General features: G+C 42.1%; 1 protein-coding gene across 3 annotated transcripts; it reads left to right on the plus strand.

Moving 5' to 3' along the window:
• Nucleotides 1–387: 387 nt before the first annotated feature.
• TMEM52 (transmembrane protein 52) lies at nt 388–5,627 on the plus strand. 3 transcript variants are annotated; one of them, XM_083802381.1, is made up of 5 exons: nt 389–1,014; nt 1,124–1,291; nt 1,839–1,883; nt 3,363–3,532; nt 4,193–5,627. In XM_083802381.1, exons 3-5 carry the CDS (start codon nt 1,852–1,854, stop codon nt 4,510–4,512), a joined length of 522 nt encoding a protein of 173 aa, XP_083658507.1. In that variant the 5' UTR covers nt 389–1,014; nt 1,124–1,291; nt 1,839–1,851; the 3' UTR covers nt 4,513–5,627. The 3 variants fall into 3 exon arrangements, with proteins under 3 accessions (XP_083658508.1, XP_083658507.1, XP_083658506.1); XM_083802382.1 differs by lacking the exon at nt 1,124–1,291 and having other exon boundaries at nt 388–1,014; nt 1,802–1,883; XM_083802380.1 differs by lacking the exon at nt 1,124–1,291 and having other exon boundaries at nt 391–1,014.
• Nucleotides 5,628–18,206: the final 12,579 nt, after the last annotated feature.

Here is an 18,206-nt window from a genome sequence, read left to right on the forward strand (position 1 = left end):
TCCCTGCTTTTTAGCTCTAGTTGTCTTTTTTTGTTGCTTACCCAGTCATATAGCACAGCCACCGTGACTCTGATCGTCTGTCACACGGGCTGGCATGGGGGGTTTTGCCATGTAACTGACCTCTGCTGTATCGGTGCTGCCAAGGTGTCTGACCTTTAAGTCACCTACTCTGAAGCAGAAATAATCCGTGTTCATTCATACACGGTGGATGTGGGTGACCTTTGATGTATGTTTTGCTCTTCCCTGATGAGGGCAGGACTGCTGTAACCAGCCAGGGGAGCGTTTCGACGTGATGGGCTGCGTGCAGTCCTGTTAGAGCAGCTGGGCTTCACCGTGACGGGAACTGCAGAAAAGCTGTCGTTTAGAAGGGAGAAAAGCTGCTGTAATGATTGCTATAGTTGAAGTAATGAAATAGTTTCTGGAAAGTTTCTACCAAATAGTATCAACACCATTGCAAGGTAGACATAACAACATGTAGATCTTTACTTTATACATTTGAAATGTTGAGCACGGTTAAATTATTTTGGAGCAAGCGCATTTCCAGGGAGTAGATGGTGCCTTTTCATTTATCTTCTGTGCGTTTTAAAAAGACTTTCTACAAAGGGAAGCGCTCTGCTTTTCCAAACCTTTTTTTTTTTTTTTTAAATATTCTTTTCGATCCCTTTCCACGACTCCTCCACCATCTCTCGGACACTGCAGAGGCAGAAGTGTGTTCAGCACACAAAGCTGCGGCCGGCCTCCCCTGAGAAGCGCCGAGCCGCAGCCCCCAGGCGGCCCAGCCGGAGCCGGGAGCAGAGCGCACCCCCCGGGGCCGGCGCCCCCGGGGCCGCTCCCGCAGCAGCTTGGCCCCGGCCCCGCCTCGGCGGCTCCTCCCCCGGCGCTGCCGCCTCCGGGCCCCGCTCGCCCTTGAGGCGGCCCCCAGCCACGGTCTCCTCTCCACTCTCCTCTCCTCTCCTCCTGCCTTTTGCTGGCATCGCTCCGGGCTCCTGCCCGCGGCTGGAGGCGCTCCGACCGGTGAGTACCCAACGTCGGGCGAATCTGCGCCCACCCCGCTCCAGTGATCTTAGCTGAGCAGAGAGGGGCTCGCTCCTGGCCGCCCAGTGCTGCTTTTTTTAGCCCCCAGACCCGCACCGGCTCGCAGACGTGGCCCGGCTGGCCTTGCTGCGCCTCCCTAGGGTCTTCTGCAAAGGCAGCCGGTAGGCGCCCACCGGCCCCTGCAGCCCCCTGCCACCTGCAGCACCGCCGGGGCGGCCGCACTCTGAAACGTGTCGGAAGCTCTCCCCTTCGCTTTGTACGTATGTAGCTCTGAATAAAACATTCCTGGAGCTACGGGGGATACGGAGCTATGAAGCATTGAAGCTTTCATAGCACTGGAGCTATGAAAAAGTAATTTAAAAATAACTGGGAGAAGTAGGAAGTTATCTTAGGCTGGGTTAAGGAGCTGGACTCAAAGATCCTTGTGGGTCCCTTCCAGCTCAGGATATTCTGAGACTCTGTGAGTGTTTGCTGTGGTACTTCACCCTGGTTAACGTGAAATAACTGCCTCGTAGTTCTGAGAATCCAGCATGTGTAGTTCTCTCCCCTAAGCAACAGCAAAGCTCCACTTTGAAAACAGTTCTTCACCCAGGACCCCACTTACGCAGCGGGATTTGTATGATTGCAGCTGGAGTAATGTTACGACCATGAGGAACACTCCTCTGAAACTAAATCACGGGTGTTTTTGTTCCTATCCGCATTGATTGCTTTTCCTTTTTCAACTCAAAAATGTATTCCTTGTCATGTGTTCCCTGTTTGAGTGCAGATACTTAAACCAGTGAATTATCCACCTTCCTTCGCAGATGCCCTCAGAACATGTCTAACTGGACAAATCTTTGGTATGTCTGGTAAGTTGATTGTTAATCTTACTAACCTCGGAGTAATTTGACAGATATTATGAGCAGTAATAGCAGTAAAGTAATGGGACGCGATGTGGGAAAGGGTTTCTCCTCTTTTATGAAAGCCACCAGTGGCATGACCGCATCGCAGAGGAGATACGGTGTCAGGCGGGACAGAGCATTCATCTAGGGATATGTCATCTTTCCATTCTGAGTACGCTCGAGTTCAGCCGTAGCGCTTGTTTGTTCTTCCTAAATAAACAACTTTGAACACAATGGCAACTGCCCAGAACGGGCTTGTTAGGGCTTGGCACTGCGCTGCCTCCCGCGCAGTCCCCAGCTCGCTCCCTTTTATGGGACAAGGCACCGTTAGCTTGCGGCGCTGGTTTGTCATTCTGAACCCGGGCTGATTTTACAATCCTGTTCACTGGCTGCTTCACTGAGAGGGGAAGGGTAGTGGTGAGTGAAAGGCAGGGGGCTCGCCACAAGTAGATTGGTCTCTGGCATAGACCGTGCATTGTATGTATCCTGACATTATTTTTAGAGTTTGCATTCTGTCACATACTATCAATTTTGATGATAACATGCAGAGCGAGGTGGTTACTTTTAATTGTCATTCTTTGCTTTCTTAGAACGTGCTGATATAGAGCCGTTTAAAAATATATATGGTTATACAACGTGTTTTAAGGCTTCTGTAATTAGGCAGCGTTGAAATCATGAAAGCTAATGTGCCAGTGCTGAGACTGATAATGCTGCGATACCTTTCCCTAGGTGATTTCTGCCTCCATCAGAAGGCAGCGTGTGAGGGCTCACAATCCTTTATTTCACAGCACACCAGCAGGCAGCTCCTGGGTGTGAGGACTTAGGGATTAGCTAGTGCTGAGGTAACGCTCCTCACGCTGGAGGAATGTTTCATTGCAAAGTTCCAGCAGGGCAGCGTGCACTTTTCGCACGTGGTTTTAAATTCTCTGAAAGCATTTTTCTAAAACAATAATTTGCATGAAAATGCATGAAATTTGTGGAAGTTTGAGGCCCTCAAATCCAAACTTTGAGTGTAGTCTTTGTGTGCATCTGACTCATACTAAAGAGAAACATTCTCTCTTTAAAAATAAATAAAACAGTTATTAAAGAAATGTTTTGTTTGGAATCACGATTCTTATGGACAAGTACTACCTCTGGTTTGGAAAAAAGAACAGAATGCTACTGAGGGCTTTTCTACAAACCCTTACCACTGAAAGTGAATATACAACCCGAGGTAATTAACATCACTGGATCTGTGAGCCAGAAAGGATTGTACCAACAGTCAGTAGCACTTCAGTTTGTGATTGTTTGTGATCCAACTTTCTAATTCTGGATCCAGCACCCATTCAGAACCAAGCCTGAGAAGGTTTGGCCTGTCTTTCACCCATTAAGAGCAAAATTATATTCAGCTCTAGAAGAAGCAAAACGTAAGCACTGACTTTATGGTGTTCTCCATCCTTCTCCAAGGTTAATCTTGCTGACTATGTTCATGCTCCTGCTCTGTGGGATCACAGCCAGCTGCATCAAGTTCTGCTGCCGGAAGAAGAGGCCTCCAGTTCAGCCCTTCCCTAGGCACCCCTACGATCTGACTGGTGTTGCTATTGACAGCGACAGCACAGCCCACAGCACGGTGACCTGTAAGTACCCATGGGAGTCAGCTACTCAGCCGTGCTTTGCCGTAGAGCGTGTCCACAACGCTGCGCTCAGTCCTTGCAACACCAGGGACTTCCTGAGCTCCTCTCAGAACATCTTCCAAAACCACAGGGAGGGCATGGGAAAACTGAGTGTCATCAGGGCAATGCAGTAAGTGAATGCAGATGGCAAGTAGGATTTAATGCTGCAGAAGTTAGAATAAAGTCCGTGGGGGGTTAACCTCTCCCATGTCCTCTCCCACATCTGCTCTAATTCCCACTGCCCCATTTGTTTTAACCCTTTCTGCCCACCTCACTGTCCAACTATTTCAGCCCAAGTTATCTCTAACCTAAGATATTGTTCCCAGCTGTTGGTGTAGGAGCCCAGCTGGAACTGCCTCTGTTACAGCATGCACCTACTGTGTCAGGTGTTCTTCAGCAACAGCTGGACGGCAATATGCAGACATTTTCTCTTCTGACAGCTTTTTTTGGGCAATGTATAGATTCTATACAGTAATTCTGTAGTGGTAGCTTTTAGTATATAGTGCATCCATTCTGCGAAAAAAAAATTGAGTCCATAATTTCTTGGAGAAGAATGGGATTAGCCTTCTATATATCAGGGTTCCATGCAATTGTTTAAATTTTTTTCATTCCTTTTCCTCACAGCATACAGCTCATTCCAGTACCCTCTGAGTGTCCCTATTCCTTCACTATTTGTGGGCATGGACAGGAGCACTGTGTCCCCTCCAGCTTACAGTCCCTACACGACGGAGTTGCCACCTTCTTATGACGAAGCTGTCCAAATGGGTAAACAATACATCGAAGTAGCACTGGTCAGCCAGAAGCTCGGTGACATCCCTGAACAGGTGATACCAGGCGGGCTGAATTGCACCCAGCGTTCACCTGACAGAACCAACAGAGATCCAGCAACACAGCCCAACTCAGAAAATTCAGAAGATGTACCACAAGAACAGCCTCAGCTCTAGCTCATTTCACATTTGGAGTAAAGGAATGGAAGGCGTGAAGAATTTGGTTTTATAAGACAAGTTTTGATGAAGAGATGTTTCCTCCCATGCAGTTGTAACGATCTGTCAGAAGAAATGTTTTCTGCTGTAACTTCCTTGTTAAGCTTCTTCAGGGTATGAAGTGAAGTAGAAGGGCAGCAGTTTAAAAATACCTGTAAAAGTGGGACAGGGATGCTTGTTCATCTCCTGATTAAGAAAAACGATTCCCTGTGCCCAGCATATGGCAACAAAAAAGGTCAGGGCGATTTTGCCATCTTGGAAACAAAGAGTCAGGTGGTACAAGAGCAAGTTGTTCCAGAACAGAACCTTCCCAAACTGGAGTTGAAAAGCAGAATGCTATGAACTCGCTCTGAAGAGTCCGTGATGCTCAGATGCTCTGTAGTTTCATTTATTTTGGGAACTTTAACTGTCCAGCAAACTGCTGAGGTGCTAAACTTGTTGCTACACAATGGCACGTGTTCCTACACTGAAGGAAGATGGCAGGAACATATTTGAGGAACATACTATCTTGTGTTTCCCAACTAGAATTGTTAGTTATGAGACTTGAAGGTGTTTATTTTTTTTTTAATCTTTAAACTTCTGTTTTTAAGATGCAGTGGCTTGTGTGGGAGATCCTTTTGCTACATATATCGCCAGTTAAAGTACAAATTAGTTTTGGAGGTATTTCTGCACGTGGTTACGTATTAGTAATGTTTCAAATATTCAGTTTCTTTGCTGATTGAGCCTGGTGGATTTGAAAAACACCACAAATTGGAAAATATCAATTGTTTCAGATAGCCAAATATATTTTTTCTGTATTTCAGAAGAATATGATACTACCATCATCAGAATTTATCTTAAAAAATCTCACCTGGAGGGATAATTAATGTGAACTTGACAAACACTTAAACCTCAGGGGAAAAAAAAGGCTGAAATGAATAGCAAGATAACCCACATGGCATCAGTTTAAAGGTTTATGAAAAACTGTTAGCTACTCAGTTGAATTATATCACCTGCCAGTGTCAGCAGCAAGTTCATAATGATTTTCTGCAGTGTGAATTTCTCCCAAATAAAACACTTCTTTCTGTATTGATAAAGTTTGTTTGCGTTAAACAGGAAAATCCACAGTGGGGGAATTAAGGATGAAAGTAATGTGTACCGGGGCCACTAAAAGAATAGTTAAAGTTAGGTGCTAAGCAAATGTTTGCATATAGGTTTGTCCAAACCACATGGAAGTTCCCAGGGCAGTAACAAACTTTATGCATTTGGAGAAGCAAGATGAGAGCTAATGGATCATACAGAAGAACAACAACAACAAATACCAAGAACAATACAATGAGATCTTAATGATTTAGACAGAGGGTGAAAGTTACTTTTCTGACTGCTTGTGGGTTTGCATCTGTACAAATAGTCACCAGCACCTGAATAATACACTGTTAGCCATTTGCTCTAGCATAGCTCTATCTATGTTTCAAAAATACTAAGCTATGCAAGACTTCAGTATTAGTAGTGTTTATCAATGAAAACATATTTTCTGCTCATCTCAGATATCCAGGCAGATAAGAGGCAAGTGTTATTTTTAAGTGAAACTAGATTAAATGAAAAACTAAGATCACGAGATACCGTAATTTCTGTAAAACATCTGCTCAAGAGTAGGATGGCACTATGATTTCCTCAAGTAAATGTGCTTTTATTGCCATCTACTGAAGGATCTGCTGAACTGTGTTGCATTAAACTGCTGTGTAGTGACCACTCCCTTAACGTTGATCAAAATCATGAAACAATATGCTAAATGCCTTCAGGTGCATGGTTTACAAACAGGCTTTGCTATAAAGACGAGTGTTACAGAAACTAAGCATCACTTACATTATTGTAGAGAAACTGGAAAGTACCTTTGAAACATGATCACAGGGTTCACTTTCTAGTCCTCTTGCTACAAAAATAACTTGCTACTTGATTGGAGAAGTTGGTGTCAGCTAAAATCGTATGTAAAGCCCTATATTATGTAGCCACCAGAGCTGTATACTTACTGGCTTTCTGCATCCAGCTCACCAGAAGTAACGGCCTCATAAGATTTTTGCAAAGACCATCCCCACTTAGCACTTCCGCACATTTTGCCTAACTGGCAGAGTTAGCCAACATGCTATCTCTGTACTTTTTGTCTTCTGTACTGTCAAAGTGGTAACTATACGTCTGTATCACTCAGAATTTCCAATTTTGTTTCTTACCACAGCAATTAATGGGCTAAAACACTGAACTCTCCAAAACTGTTGAAAAGGCAGAGTGCTCGCTCACTAATAAAGACAGGAATGTAACACCAGGCAAATGAAAAGAACAGTGACTGACACAAGAGGGCACTCCTTCCCTTCTCGGTGTGTTGTTACATTGCTACTTGTAGCAGCTTCAAGAAGGATATCTCTCGGCGTTGCCAAGAGGCGAGAGTGGTTCTGAGGCTGGGTTTTGCTCAGGTCTGCAGAGCTCACCCTGCAGTGCAAGGACTGACCTTGCTTGAGGAGTACAGAAATAAAATCACAACGGTTTGACTTCCCCACATGCTTTTGCTTTTACAATGCTTCTGTCTTGTGAGCTGTCAGTAGTACCTGGCAGACTACCTAGACTACCTACCAAACTGTGAGGAGATCTGTTTCCATTCGGTTATGGAGAATGATAGTTCTGTTAAACCCAACATCAAAACCCTAAATGCTAAACACTCACAAATGAGATCTGACTCTTACAAATTCCATGTAAATACCTGCAGCAAGCAGCTCTCTTCTTACTTTGGGGATAGCTGTATTTGTGTGGCAAGTCCAGGCCATCAATTAGAATCACTCCTGCACGTGGGAACACAGTGAGAGAAAATAATCCCTTAACTATCTATGTTGGAAAAAGAATTAAAATGGAGATATCCTCAATCCTGGTCTACAGATGTAACAGCTTGAAAACAATGTTCCCATATGCTTCGCATTACCCCAAATAGCAGGAAGTAGAATGGAAAAAGAATGTCCATTGATCACCTGGGTCTCATCTGATTAATCGGGCAAGGCAGAGAAAGGCAACATTTCTTGTTAACGTGTATAAAATTAGGTTCAGGAACCAGCTTTTGTTCAACCTGTATTTTTGTGATAGGAATAGAGGAGAATATTATGGGTTCTTAATCCTCCTGTGTGGTAAGTTAAAATGAATTTATTTATTTCAATTAACATTTTAAAACTCATCCACTAAATATGAAAATGTGAAATGGAGATTAGTATTGTTTTTACTTCTATTGTCACTTTTCACAAATGTTTGTTTTCTGCCTTTTGCTTCATGTTCTTGCTAGCTCTGTTTATCTGTGTGGGGTCTGACTTTATGATTCTAGAAAACCTTGTTGTGTTGTCAGTGCGCGTTAGTGAGGCTCAAGCAGGAACTAAGATACTTTCAGAAACTCCCAACCTAGACAGACACGGTGTTCCTTTATTTCTCCTACTGAGCCCATGAAGGGGAAAGGATGGATAGGATTCTTCTTACACTTCAATTGCACTCATGTATGATGAGTCCCTGGTTTTATCAGTGAAAGCGTTTGGAATGTAAGTAATTTGTTTTCTTTTAGAACTGGATTCTGCACTAGTAGAGGAAACACAGTAAGAATCAACTGCAGAAAAAGAGCCTAGCTTACATTCAGTTTTAGTCCTCTTAACCATAGGTACCTTATTTCTTGTTTCCAACTAGGTATAACATCTCGATTTCTGGTCAGGAATCTTGCACAGTGCTTCCATTGGCTCTTTAAGAGCCATCAGAGAGCAACTGGAAGCGGGTGCATATCAATGAGAATTAAATCGATGTCTATGTATTATTTATAGCTAGTTCTTAAAAGTATTCTGAAGCTTCAAAACAAGATGCTATAATGGATACTATTTATTAGTGCTATGGTGATCTAAACTGTGAATTTCTAAAACAAAAGCCTTTCATGAGAAATGTGCTATCCCTGGTGGCAATATAAAAGAGCCTTTCAGGAAGATCCAGGATCAGCATATTTCTATTCGTAAAGAATTACTCTGCACATTTTCCCTCTCTAAAATGCTTTAATTAAACAGTTTGGAAAAAAATTCCAGAGCAGAGAAGTAAATTTAAATGGACACATTAACGGTTTCAGTAACTTTTTAATCAAGCAGTCAGTCAAGCATATCTAAATAACCTGAGATGAAGCACTTAGCCAAACAGGAGTTCACTCACTGTTAGCTCTGCTCAGGGTTGGTCTGAAATGACTTGTCACTGAGAGGTCTATGTTACAATACACTGTTCACGCAATGTGTGATAGATGCTTCCCTTCCTTCAACCTTTTGAGTAATAAATAACTCCGCTGCTGATACCGATTGTCACCTGATATTCCACTGAGCTGGTATCGGAAATAACTTTACCACTGGCAGGGGTAAGAAAAGGCCTTGTACCAAAGACCGAGATTAGTCTGGTTTATGTTGAAGAAGCCTGCGAATCCTTCTCAGGATTCCTCACACTAGTTCAGTTCTATGGTCCTGGCAGTACTGGGAGCCATCATCTAGACAGCTGATGACCACAGTTAACTCAGTGATGTTAAATACAGCATCGTTCACTAGAGCTATGCTGACAGCGTTGATGCAAGTGTTCATGTCTTACTGTTGGTATATCAGGCTGCTCTCACCTGTTGTAGGAATGCACTGAAAAATGCAGAGTCCTGTCAACAGCACTGGTGTTGAGTAATTCTCCTTCAGAACGCTGAAGTTTTCTATTCCCTGGCTAAGGAAATCTGCTTGCAGCTGCCTGTGGGTGTGCTATTGTGATGTGTTGTGTTTAGAAGTCTGTTCGGTGACCTCCACAAAGCCACTTCCTCTCTTATGTCCCTGCTTCTTTTCCCATCCTGTTGGTCCTGTGTTTAAGGCGTGTGTCCTTTAACATGGGAAATTCTCCCACAGTGCCTACCATAGTGGGAATCAGTTCTTAGAGGGGAAATCTTATATAAAAAGTAATTAAAAAACCCAAACACATCTGAGTTCTTTGAGTAGCAGAGCGAATAGAGCTTGGTTTTCTATATATTATGACAAATTCTTAACACTTAATGATATGTAAACTGCTGTAGAAGCTTTTCTTATAGTTAGGACACATGTAAGATCTTGTGTGCATCCTCCAGTGCCTAACAAAGGTGAGCTCATGCTGCAGTCTTTACTGCAATAGGAGTATTAAAAGATCCCTCTTCTCTGCCCAGCTCCTGTTTTCATGAACCTTTCAGGATCTTCATGTCTTTGAGACCTCCAGTTCTCCATCAAACTTGGTGGAAATTGGTCAGTGGATTCTGAATTATTAGCTGCGTGTGGGGAATGGGAAGAGGGGAGGTGGGACAGACTGAGTGTGATTACAAAACCTCAGTGCCTTAGGAAATGAGGCTCAAACAGAACATTGAGCAGGAGACTTTGGTCACGCAGCAGGCTATAAGCTCAGCTGGAGGAAGGATTTAAGAATTCTGATTCGCCAGTCCAGCATTTTCACCATCGCTAGATCTGCTGAAGTCTGATAATATCCACGCAAGCTTTGTGACATCTCTAAGGCAAAAGCTCCTCTCCGTAATAACCTAAAGTGCATTTTTTGTTATGAATTGAATCTGGTGCTCATTTGGCACTGTTGAACATGCAATTCCTCTCCCGTTTGTCCAAAATTGCAGAAAATAACTGCCAAAACAATTATTTGCTGGCTGTGTGCAAGAGCTTACTATGGGGAGATGGCCTGCTGGAGCACGTCAGTGTTTCTATCACTGTCAGCAGCTTGCAGTCCTGTCTTTCCTCTCTCAGACACATGCGCTCACCATGAGCACTTGTGCTCAGAAGGAAAATGCAGGCTTGGAAGTAAATTGCCTCAATAATTCATGGGCTTTATAGCCCAGAGCAAATTATACCTTGGCTCTGTCATGAAATTCAGGTTGCAAATCCCTTTATAGCCAAGCTCGTTAACAATATAAGTACAGTGGTACACCTATAATGGCTTTTATGATCAATACATTATAATCTTTGGAGAGTATGAAGTGGTAAACCTGCAACATCAAGAGTGAAGCATCAATAGGGTCTGGATATAGTAAGAGTTGGAGAAAAACCATTTCTTTTTCTGCCTTGCATTTGCCTTTGTCTGCCTCACTGCCCCCAAATACCATTTATTCACCGTGCAGTATGTGCTGTACGACCAATCAATAAAATAGATCTTACTGGCCTGAGGGCTGCTTTGCTGCATTAAGCAGCAAGTTCGAAATACGCAGACGGTCAGGAATTCTTGCAGGTTCAGGGATCTTTGTTACGTCTTCCAATAGTATCTGTGACTTGGTCCTAGGTGTTATAATATTAATTTAAAAAGGGCGTGGGGAGTCAGGGGAGTGTCTGCCCTTCATCCTGAGGGAGGAGATTTCACTTAGATGGTTTAATCTATGGGAGATTTTTTGTAATTGATTTTAAAACCTAACTCGTGTTAGTTTTATATTAAAAAATCATTTGTCATTCTTCACTGAAGATGAGGTGTGCCCTGGTGAAATGGATTCAATCTTGTTTTTGACTGCCACACACTGAACCTATGACACCACCTTTTTCAGAGAATGTATTACAGAACAGGGGTTTGATGGCTTCTAGCACAAATGGCTGCGTACTAGGAGTAGATGACCTCAGTGTGTATGCATGTAATCCAGAAAGTACTTAGGGGGAAAAAAAGAATTTCTACTTTGCTAGAATCCTAATACTAGAACAGGCCTTCAGTAGAAAAACCAGTACTGTATTACTGAAGCCCCTTATTATCTGGCCCATCAACTGGTAACTCAAGGTGAATAAACATTTGCACAAAATAACTGAAGAATGACTAAATACTTGCTGGCAAATAACAATTCTCTCATTTCTTACAAAACAAAAATTAAAAACTGATTTAACAGAATAAGATCTGGCTTCTACACTATCTGTGAGTCTTGAATTCAAACTGTTGGTTAGTTTTCAGGGCACATGTTAGTCACATCGATGTTTACGATTTTTGGTTGGCTGGACCTGACTACTGGCTCAAGTTTCTCATTTGAATTTTGGTTTTGAAAGTTAGAGTTTAGAAAGTTAGAAGTTAGAGAAATGGAAAGTTTTCTTTCCAACTCCTTCTGTAATTTCTGCATAAACCTGTCTGTTTCCACAAATAATTATGGTTTATTATTACCGCTTTTACTACAAGATTTATAGACATAAATGAAAAAGGGGCCCTGCTCTAGGTAAACCAAGTATTATGATCTGTCGTGGGTTTTGTACTTCAAAGACTGCATCTGCCTCATTTCAGTGCTGAGATTTTCGTTTTGTCTGTACCGCTTCAGAAGAGGGTCTTCTGGTATTAGAATTGCTAAGTAACCTGCAGCAAACATGGCCAGCTATAAAGATCTGGCACGTAAGCTTTCTGAGAACTGCTACCAGAATGTTTTGTGTTCGTGGAGCATTAGTACAGTACAGATGCAGCAGCTACAGTGTGCTGTGTGAAAACACTCAGTTACCTTAACGACAACAAAGCTAGATATTTTGGTTCAACAGAAAGGTTTCACTCTGTACACATGTATTCCAGGCTCTTTAGTTTTGCAGTTTGCTCTTTTAGCCCCCTGTTAAGCACAGAAATTGTACAGTTAGTAATCGCTGGAATACTGGAAGGAATAAATGGCTGGTCCAAGACGTAAAGGTGAGAGTTCTGCAGCATCTTCTCCAGTTCTTTCCTTACCATTTCAAAGCAGCTGGGAAATACCTAACTGCAAATTCAAACAACGGGAAAAGAAACAGACTGTGCAGTGTAAGCAAAGCACAGCCTTTGAGATTCGCACACTGGGAAAGTGCAATATCCAGCACAGCTTTAACTGTGAAAAGCTGCTTATGAAAATATCCTCCTGATCATCTTCCCTTCATTACCCATTCTCTTTCTGGAATCTGTCAGTACTAAGCAAGTAGCTATGGATATGTCAGGTAGATGCTAGTCCCAAGGGAAGGAGCCTTTAAAGCCAGTTTTAAATAAAGGAGTAACTTAGAGCAATCTTACTTAAATTACTGTCAGGGGAAATAGACTACGCGATATTGAAAGTTCCCTTTGGGTGCCTTGGAGAAAGGACATAACTTTTTTCCAAATGTACAAATGCCTGCATCTGCACTGAAGTGCTTGGTTCTCACCTGACCCTCCTCTTCCTTGCTTTCCCAAGTAGCTCAAATCAAGCAGTAATATCAAGTGTCCTGCAAGATGCTACCTTAGATGTAAACACTAAAGAACGCTACTCCTCTGACAGTTTGTACAATCACTTTCTTTTTATAATTTTGCTCACTTCTATCTTGTTGAAACTCAGACTAGAGCAAAGACTATATATAACCTTCAGTCTAATTCAGAGGTCTCTAGAGTCTGCTTTCAGCCCCCCACTGTATCAGATGACGCCTGTTACTCCACCTAAACTGCCTTTTTCCACGAGATGGCACCAGTGAGCCTCAGAGACCCCTGTGAACGTCCCTTTTTCAGACTAGGTGCTGGTAAGTAGCATTTAACTTTCTCATGAAATTTAATCAACCTTGTTTGGAGGAAAAAAATATTCTTTTACTCCTTACTTTAAAATAGCATATAGTGAGATCAAAAAGCCTACTAGATAAGATGTCCTTCATACCTGCTGTGAAATCCTGAAGTTCAAGTGACTTGGGCCATAGAGAGAGTAAAGTATATACTCTGTTATTTTCGCTATAATATTCAAGAAACATTCTGTGCTAATAGGAAAGGCTATCTTTCAATCTAGAAACATCCTGGAATGTGACAGATTCCAGCTCTACCGCAGATATTCTGTGCATCTATACACACACCACTTTGAATGGCTTTTCCCCTGCTTCCCCTTGTCTAAATAGAGAAGTTACAGAAACACCAAACAGTTGAGGTTGGAAGAGACCTGGATGTCACCCAGCCAAACCCACCCGCTCACAGCAGGGTCAGCTAGAGTAGCTTGCTCTGGACCTAATCTCCCTTTGAATTCTCCAAAATCAGATTCCATCTTTCTGAGCAATCTGCTCTAGTGCCTGACCACCCTTAAAGTAGAAGTAGCTTTTTTGAACATTTGAGTGGAATTTTCTCCCATTTCAGTTTGCTGCTGCTGCTTCTTGCCCTGTCAGTGGGTGCCTGCTGAGAAAATTCCTCCTCTTTCTTCTTTATGCTTTCCCATCAGGTGTTGTATACCATCATTGGCATGATCTCACCTGAGCCTTGAGGCTAAAGAAACCCAGCTTGCTTGTCTTCTCATCGTATGTCAGATGCTTCAATCCCTTAATTATCAAAATCTAATGGCATCTTCTTTCCAACTTGCCTAGATCCTATCATTTAGGAATTTCACCTGAATTTAACTGTGACATTAAATTTATTTCTACTGAATGTACGTCTAGAATCAACAGCTGCATAAAGCAAACCATGGGAAATATCATGTGAGCTGGATACCTAATCATCCTGTTTACCTCCTCACACTGTGCTGGCAGGCTGTATGCTTTGATGCTACCTATGCAATGCTTTCTTGTTGCACTACTTAGACCAGCATTGCATCATCTCATACGGTGAGAGTTCAGCACAGGCTTGTGATTACAGCGGTCAGCTCAGTGTGCTGCTGATTTGAGTACCAATGGGGAGAAAACTGGCAAGACTAAATCAGACAGAGCAGAGGAGATGCTTCTACAGGACCTGTTTAATCAGAAATGGTAAGCTGCTTGAAAGCACAAAAAATAAATGCAATCTACCTACTGCTTTGCATGGTGCTTTTGGGTGGAAAATGCTATGCAAGTACCCCCTCCTGTGGGAGATGATGTTTTAGAAGTACAGGAAGTCGCCTGGATTAAAAAAAGAACAAGAGGAATAATGCTGTTGCAGCCCAGAAAAGAAAGATCTTCCTTTTCTCCAGTTTCTCTCATTGTCATTGACAAGAAAGCTGTATTTCACCAGCTCATGCCCTTGTTCCCATAGGTTTCAATCAAAATGATCAGCAATTTGAAAAAAAAAAAAAGTTTTCTTAAGGGAATTGTACCTAGCAATACTGTAAAACAACTGCTTAGTGCTATGCTATAACAACAACAAAATATCTAAGTTTTGTATTGATTTCTACCTCTTTATTTTTAAACATATCTCACTAGTGTAGGCCTGAAATTTATAATCCAAAATCTCTAAGCTTTAATCAGTGTGTGAGATGCTGGGTCACATTAATATAACTAAATAACAGGAAACAAAATCAGGATAACTTGGTAACTTATAGGATTAGTTTGGTGATATCTTCATTTATAATTACAAAATATAAAACTGCAAGTGTGTACATGTATCCATGTAGCTGAAAGTTCTAGTTGCCACAGTCCTTACTTTTCACCTCCCCTGACTGTCTGCTTAGACCTGGCCCTGTAAGATGGCCATTTGGTGCCCATTTTTGTTGTATCTCAGCTTGTGCAGTCATTTATCCACGTGCTCGTGATTAATCCAGATGCCCAAATTAGCTACTTCATAAATCTGAAACAGCATTCAGAGAAATGAAACTACAAAGAGGGAGTTTCTTCTCAGTCTGGAGATGGGGTGGGGGAAGAAAGGCAACTGCTAGGTCCAAAAATGAGTCAGATTGTTTCTGTTATGGATTTACAAAAAAACACATGAATCCCTAATCACAGTTGTGGGGTCTTCCTGGCAGACAATCAAATCCTGCATGTCTGCAGTTCTAGTGATTCATATTTTAAGCTGTTGCTGCATTGTTTTGAATTCAGGGAAGGCTCCAGTATAAAAACTCTGGCACAGGAAGTTCAGCTTCCTCTCCAGATTTCCTTCCTCCACCTCCTTATATGCAGAACAGCAGGGAATATATTTAAGCCTTGCCTGTGCTGTGTGAAAACTCAGCTGACTGTAGAACAGTTAGCTTTTACACCCAGTACCTTCAGCTGCAGCATACAAGACAGGCAGCACAACAGACCAAGTGGTTCTTAAGGACAAGACTTAATCCCCAAAATATTCTTAACAGTTGAGTTGCATTTTCTAGCTGTCTACAAAGCTGAACCTAGTCCCTAAAGCAAGCATCACCGAAGTGTGTGTCAAAGGTGACTGTTTTTGCCATTCAGTCCTACTTCTACAACAAACCAGGCAAAACTCTTACTGATGACAGTGGGTACTTGGCCATAATATAAACGTGCCACAACTGCAGAGTAAGAACTACAGAAAACCAGGCCTGGATCAAGTCATCACCTAAGCTAAAACTAATTTTAATAGGCTAATCTCAATTGCTTGATTTTTATCTAGGCTTTGGAGTCCTTTAAAAACAACTTGCTAGCCTCTGGGCTGATGGCCAGTCTAGTTTGAGCCTCAGATTGAAATAGATATGAAAAAAGTACAAAAACAACAACAAAAATAAAAACAAACGATGATGACAACAACAACATGTTATAACTAAGCTCTGGCAGCACATGTTAGGTATGCTAGGAGAACAACGACGCAGAAAGTGTGACACAACATTAAAACCTCTGAGCTAGAGCTGTGCAAACTGGCACTACCTCGTGGCATTTGTGTATGTGCCAAGCTCCTCGCCAGGATGGCAGAGGTGGCACAGCCGTGGCAGTGAAGTGCTGTACAGCCGGGCTAAATCCAGGTGTGGCAACACACCAGGGCAGCTTCTGATGCTTTCAGTTCCGAAACCTGCCTGTAGAGCTATCTCTAGGATGTGTGGCTGTGCTTCTAGTGCTTCACTGCATGGTGAACATGTTCCCTACAAGAATGCTTTCTGGGTATAACAAAACCAGCGTGCGGCATTTGCAGAGCAGTTATGACTAAGCTCCACCAGGCATAGTTTATTCTATCACCGACCTACCTCCAGAACAGAACATGCTATGCTGGGGAGAGGAACAGCAGCAGCACCTGCTTCAGTACCTTTTGCTAGCACAGCCAGAAAAGACAGCAGTACAGCAGCAACACGAGCAGGGGGAGAGAGGCCTGAGCAGCTAATTGCTCGTCATGTGTTGCAGGATGCAGACTCTTCCCACTAGTTACAATAGGAGGAGGAGGAGGACAGGAAGAGCTACAGCTCTCTTACCACCACCCCCTGCTCCAATTGAATCTATCCGTTCCTGAGACCTCCCCTCGATTCTGTTATCGCCATACGTGTGGGCAGAAGTACACGGGGCTGATTTAGCTGCAGCCCAGGTTAAGCAAGTGCGGTATTGGAAATAAACTAGTGCAGTCCACACAGACAGCGCAGAACACTGCCCTTGGATCAAATCTGACAGCCTTCTTATGTTACTAACGTGCAGCCTACCACAAGACTGGCACAAAGCACGAAAGCATGAAACTGGGACTCACCTCAGTGCCAAGTGCAATCGCTTGCTTTGGGAAGTGGCAAGTTTTTAAAACCCCTACCACGTCACCCTCTTACTCATGCATATGTATGAGAAAAAGGACTCACTGAGCTTTGGCCGCGTTCAGATGCTCACAGTAGCAGATTAATAAACAATAAATAGCAGTACAGTCAATAACAAATGCCCGAGGGTGATACTCTATCTAGATGTAGACCTGCTGACTAGTGCGTATTAATAAACCACATAATGCTTTTAGCTGAGACTCCAACATTAATTTTGACAGTGGAAAAAGATTTTTATTAAAAATACTGAAAATGTCATTCCTGGTTATTTGTATTACATTTCTTATGAGGATTCAACACACACACACACACAGAGTAAAGAACTATGGGAGATGCAAAAACTGCAATTGAATAATCTGATGATAAAACCAAATGAAATGCAAAAAAAGCAAACTCACGTTTTAAATTGTGAGAAGTACATTTACTTAAGTTTCTAATATTGTAAGATGTTATGGATAGGAATTGGTTTTCGGGGTGTCTTTTTTTTCTCCTCTGACATATTCTTTAAATTATCTTCAGGCATATTATCATGGTAGTCTGTAATCCGTATGTCCAAAAGATCAAGTAGAAGGTATGAACATGGAAAAACGATCCAAGGGCAGTGTTCTGCTCTGTCTGTGTGGTCTGCACTAGTTTATTTCCAGTACTACTTGATCACTTATTTTAAAATACTAAATTCAAAGGAAAGAAAACTATTTTTAAAAATACTATCCAGTAATCTAAGCTGTTCAAAATACTGCAGTAAGTTCGCTCATTTGAAATTGTCACCATATATGTTGTGTTTTTAATTAAGTGATGAATAGCATATTGCTGTGTCTGTCTTTCATGGTGCCGTATTTTTTTTCTAGTTCTAAACCTTCCAGAAGTCACTGAAGTTAGTGGGGAATTTTACTGACTTGTAGGCTTGTATCCATAACCTCAAAATAGGAAACTTCAACAATTCTCTAGATTGTTCTGTTGCTGTTATATTACCAATGCAAATCCCTACTGGTACCAGTGTGGTAGAAGATACAAAAGATACAATAGTCTTTATGTTTTATTGGATTAGCATAATACACATCAGTAATATAACAGCATAACTCAGTCTAAACACACACAGGAAATATTATAGCTCTGTTGCTGAGCTTTCTTACGTAAAAAAAAGTGTTAGCATGTTGTTCACAGTATAATATAAAACCTGGTTTCCAGCTGTTACAGTTCGCAAGTAAAAAATGTCTTCAATCAAGCATCAAAATTCAGCACATAATAATCGCCTAAGAATAGACTTTATTCAAAACTAGTTTGTTCAGCT

Source organism: Anser anser, assembly GCF_964211835.1.
Source record: "Anser anser genome assembly, chromosome: 17".
NCBI lineage: Eukaryota > Metazoa > Chordata > Aves > Anseriformes > Anatidae > Anser > Anser anser.

Bases quoted from the DNA above. Each gene is read 5' to 3' on its own strand.
- TMEM52 (XM_083802382.1), top strand. From the start codon at position 1,852: ATGTCTAACTGGACAAATCTTTGGTATGTCTG. The intron at 1,884-3,362 runs GTAAGTTGATTG...TCCTTCTCCAAG, and splicing joins ACAAATCTTTGGTATGTCTG to GTTAATCTTGCTGACTATGT. The intron at 3,533-4,192 runs GTAAGTACCCAT...TTTTCCTCACAG, and splicing joins AGCCCACAGCACGGTGACCT to CATACAGCTCATTCCAGTAC.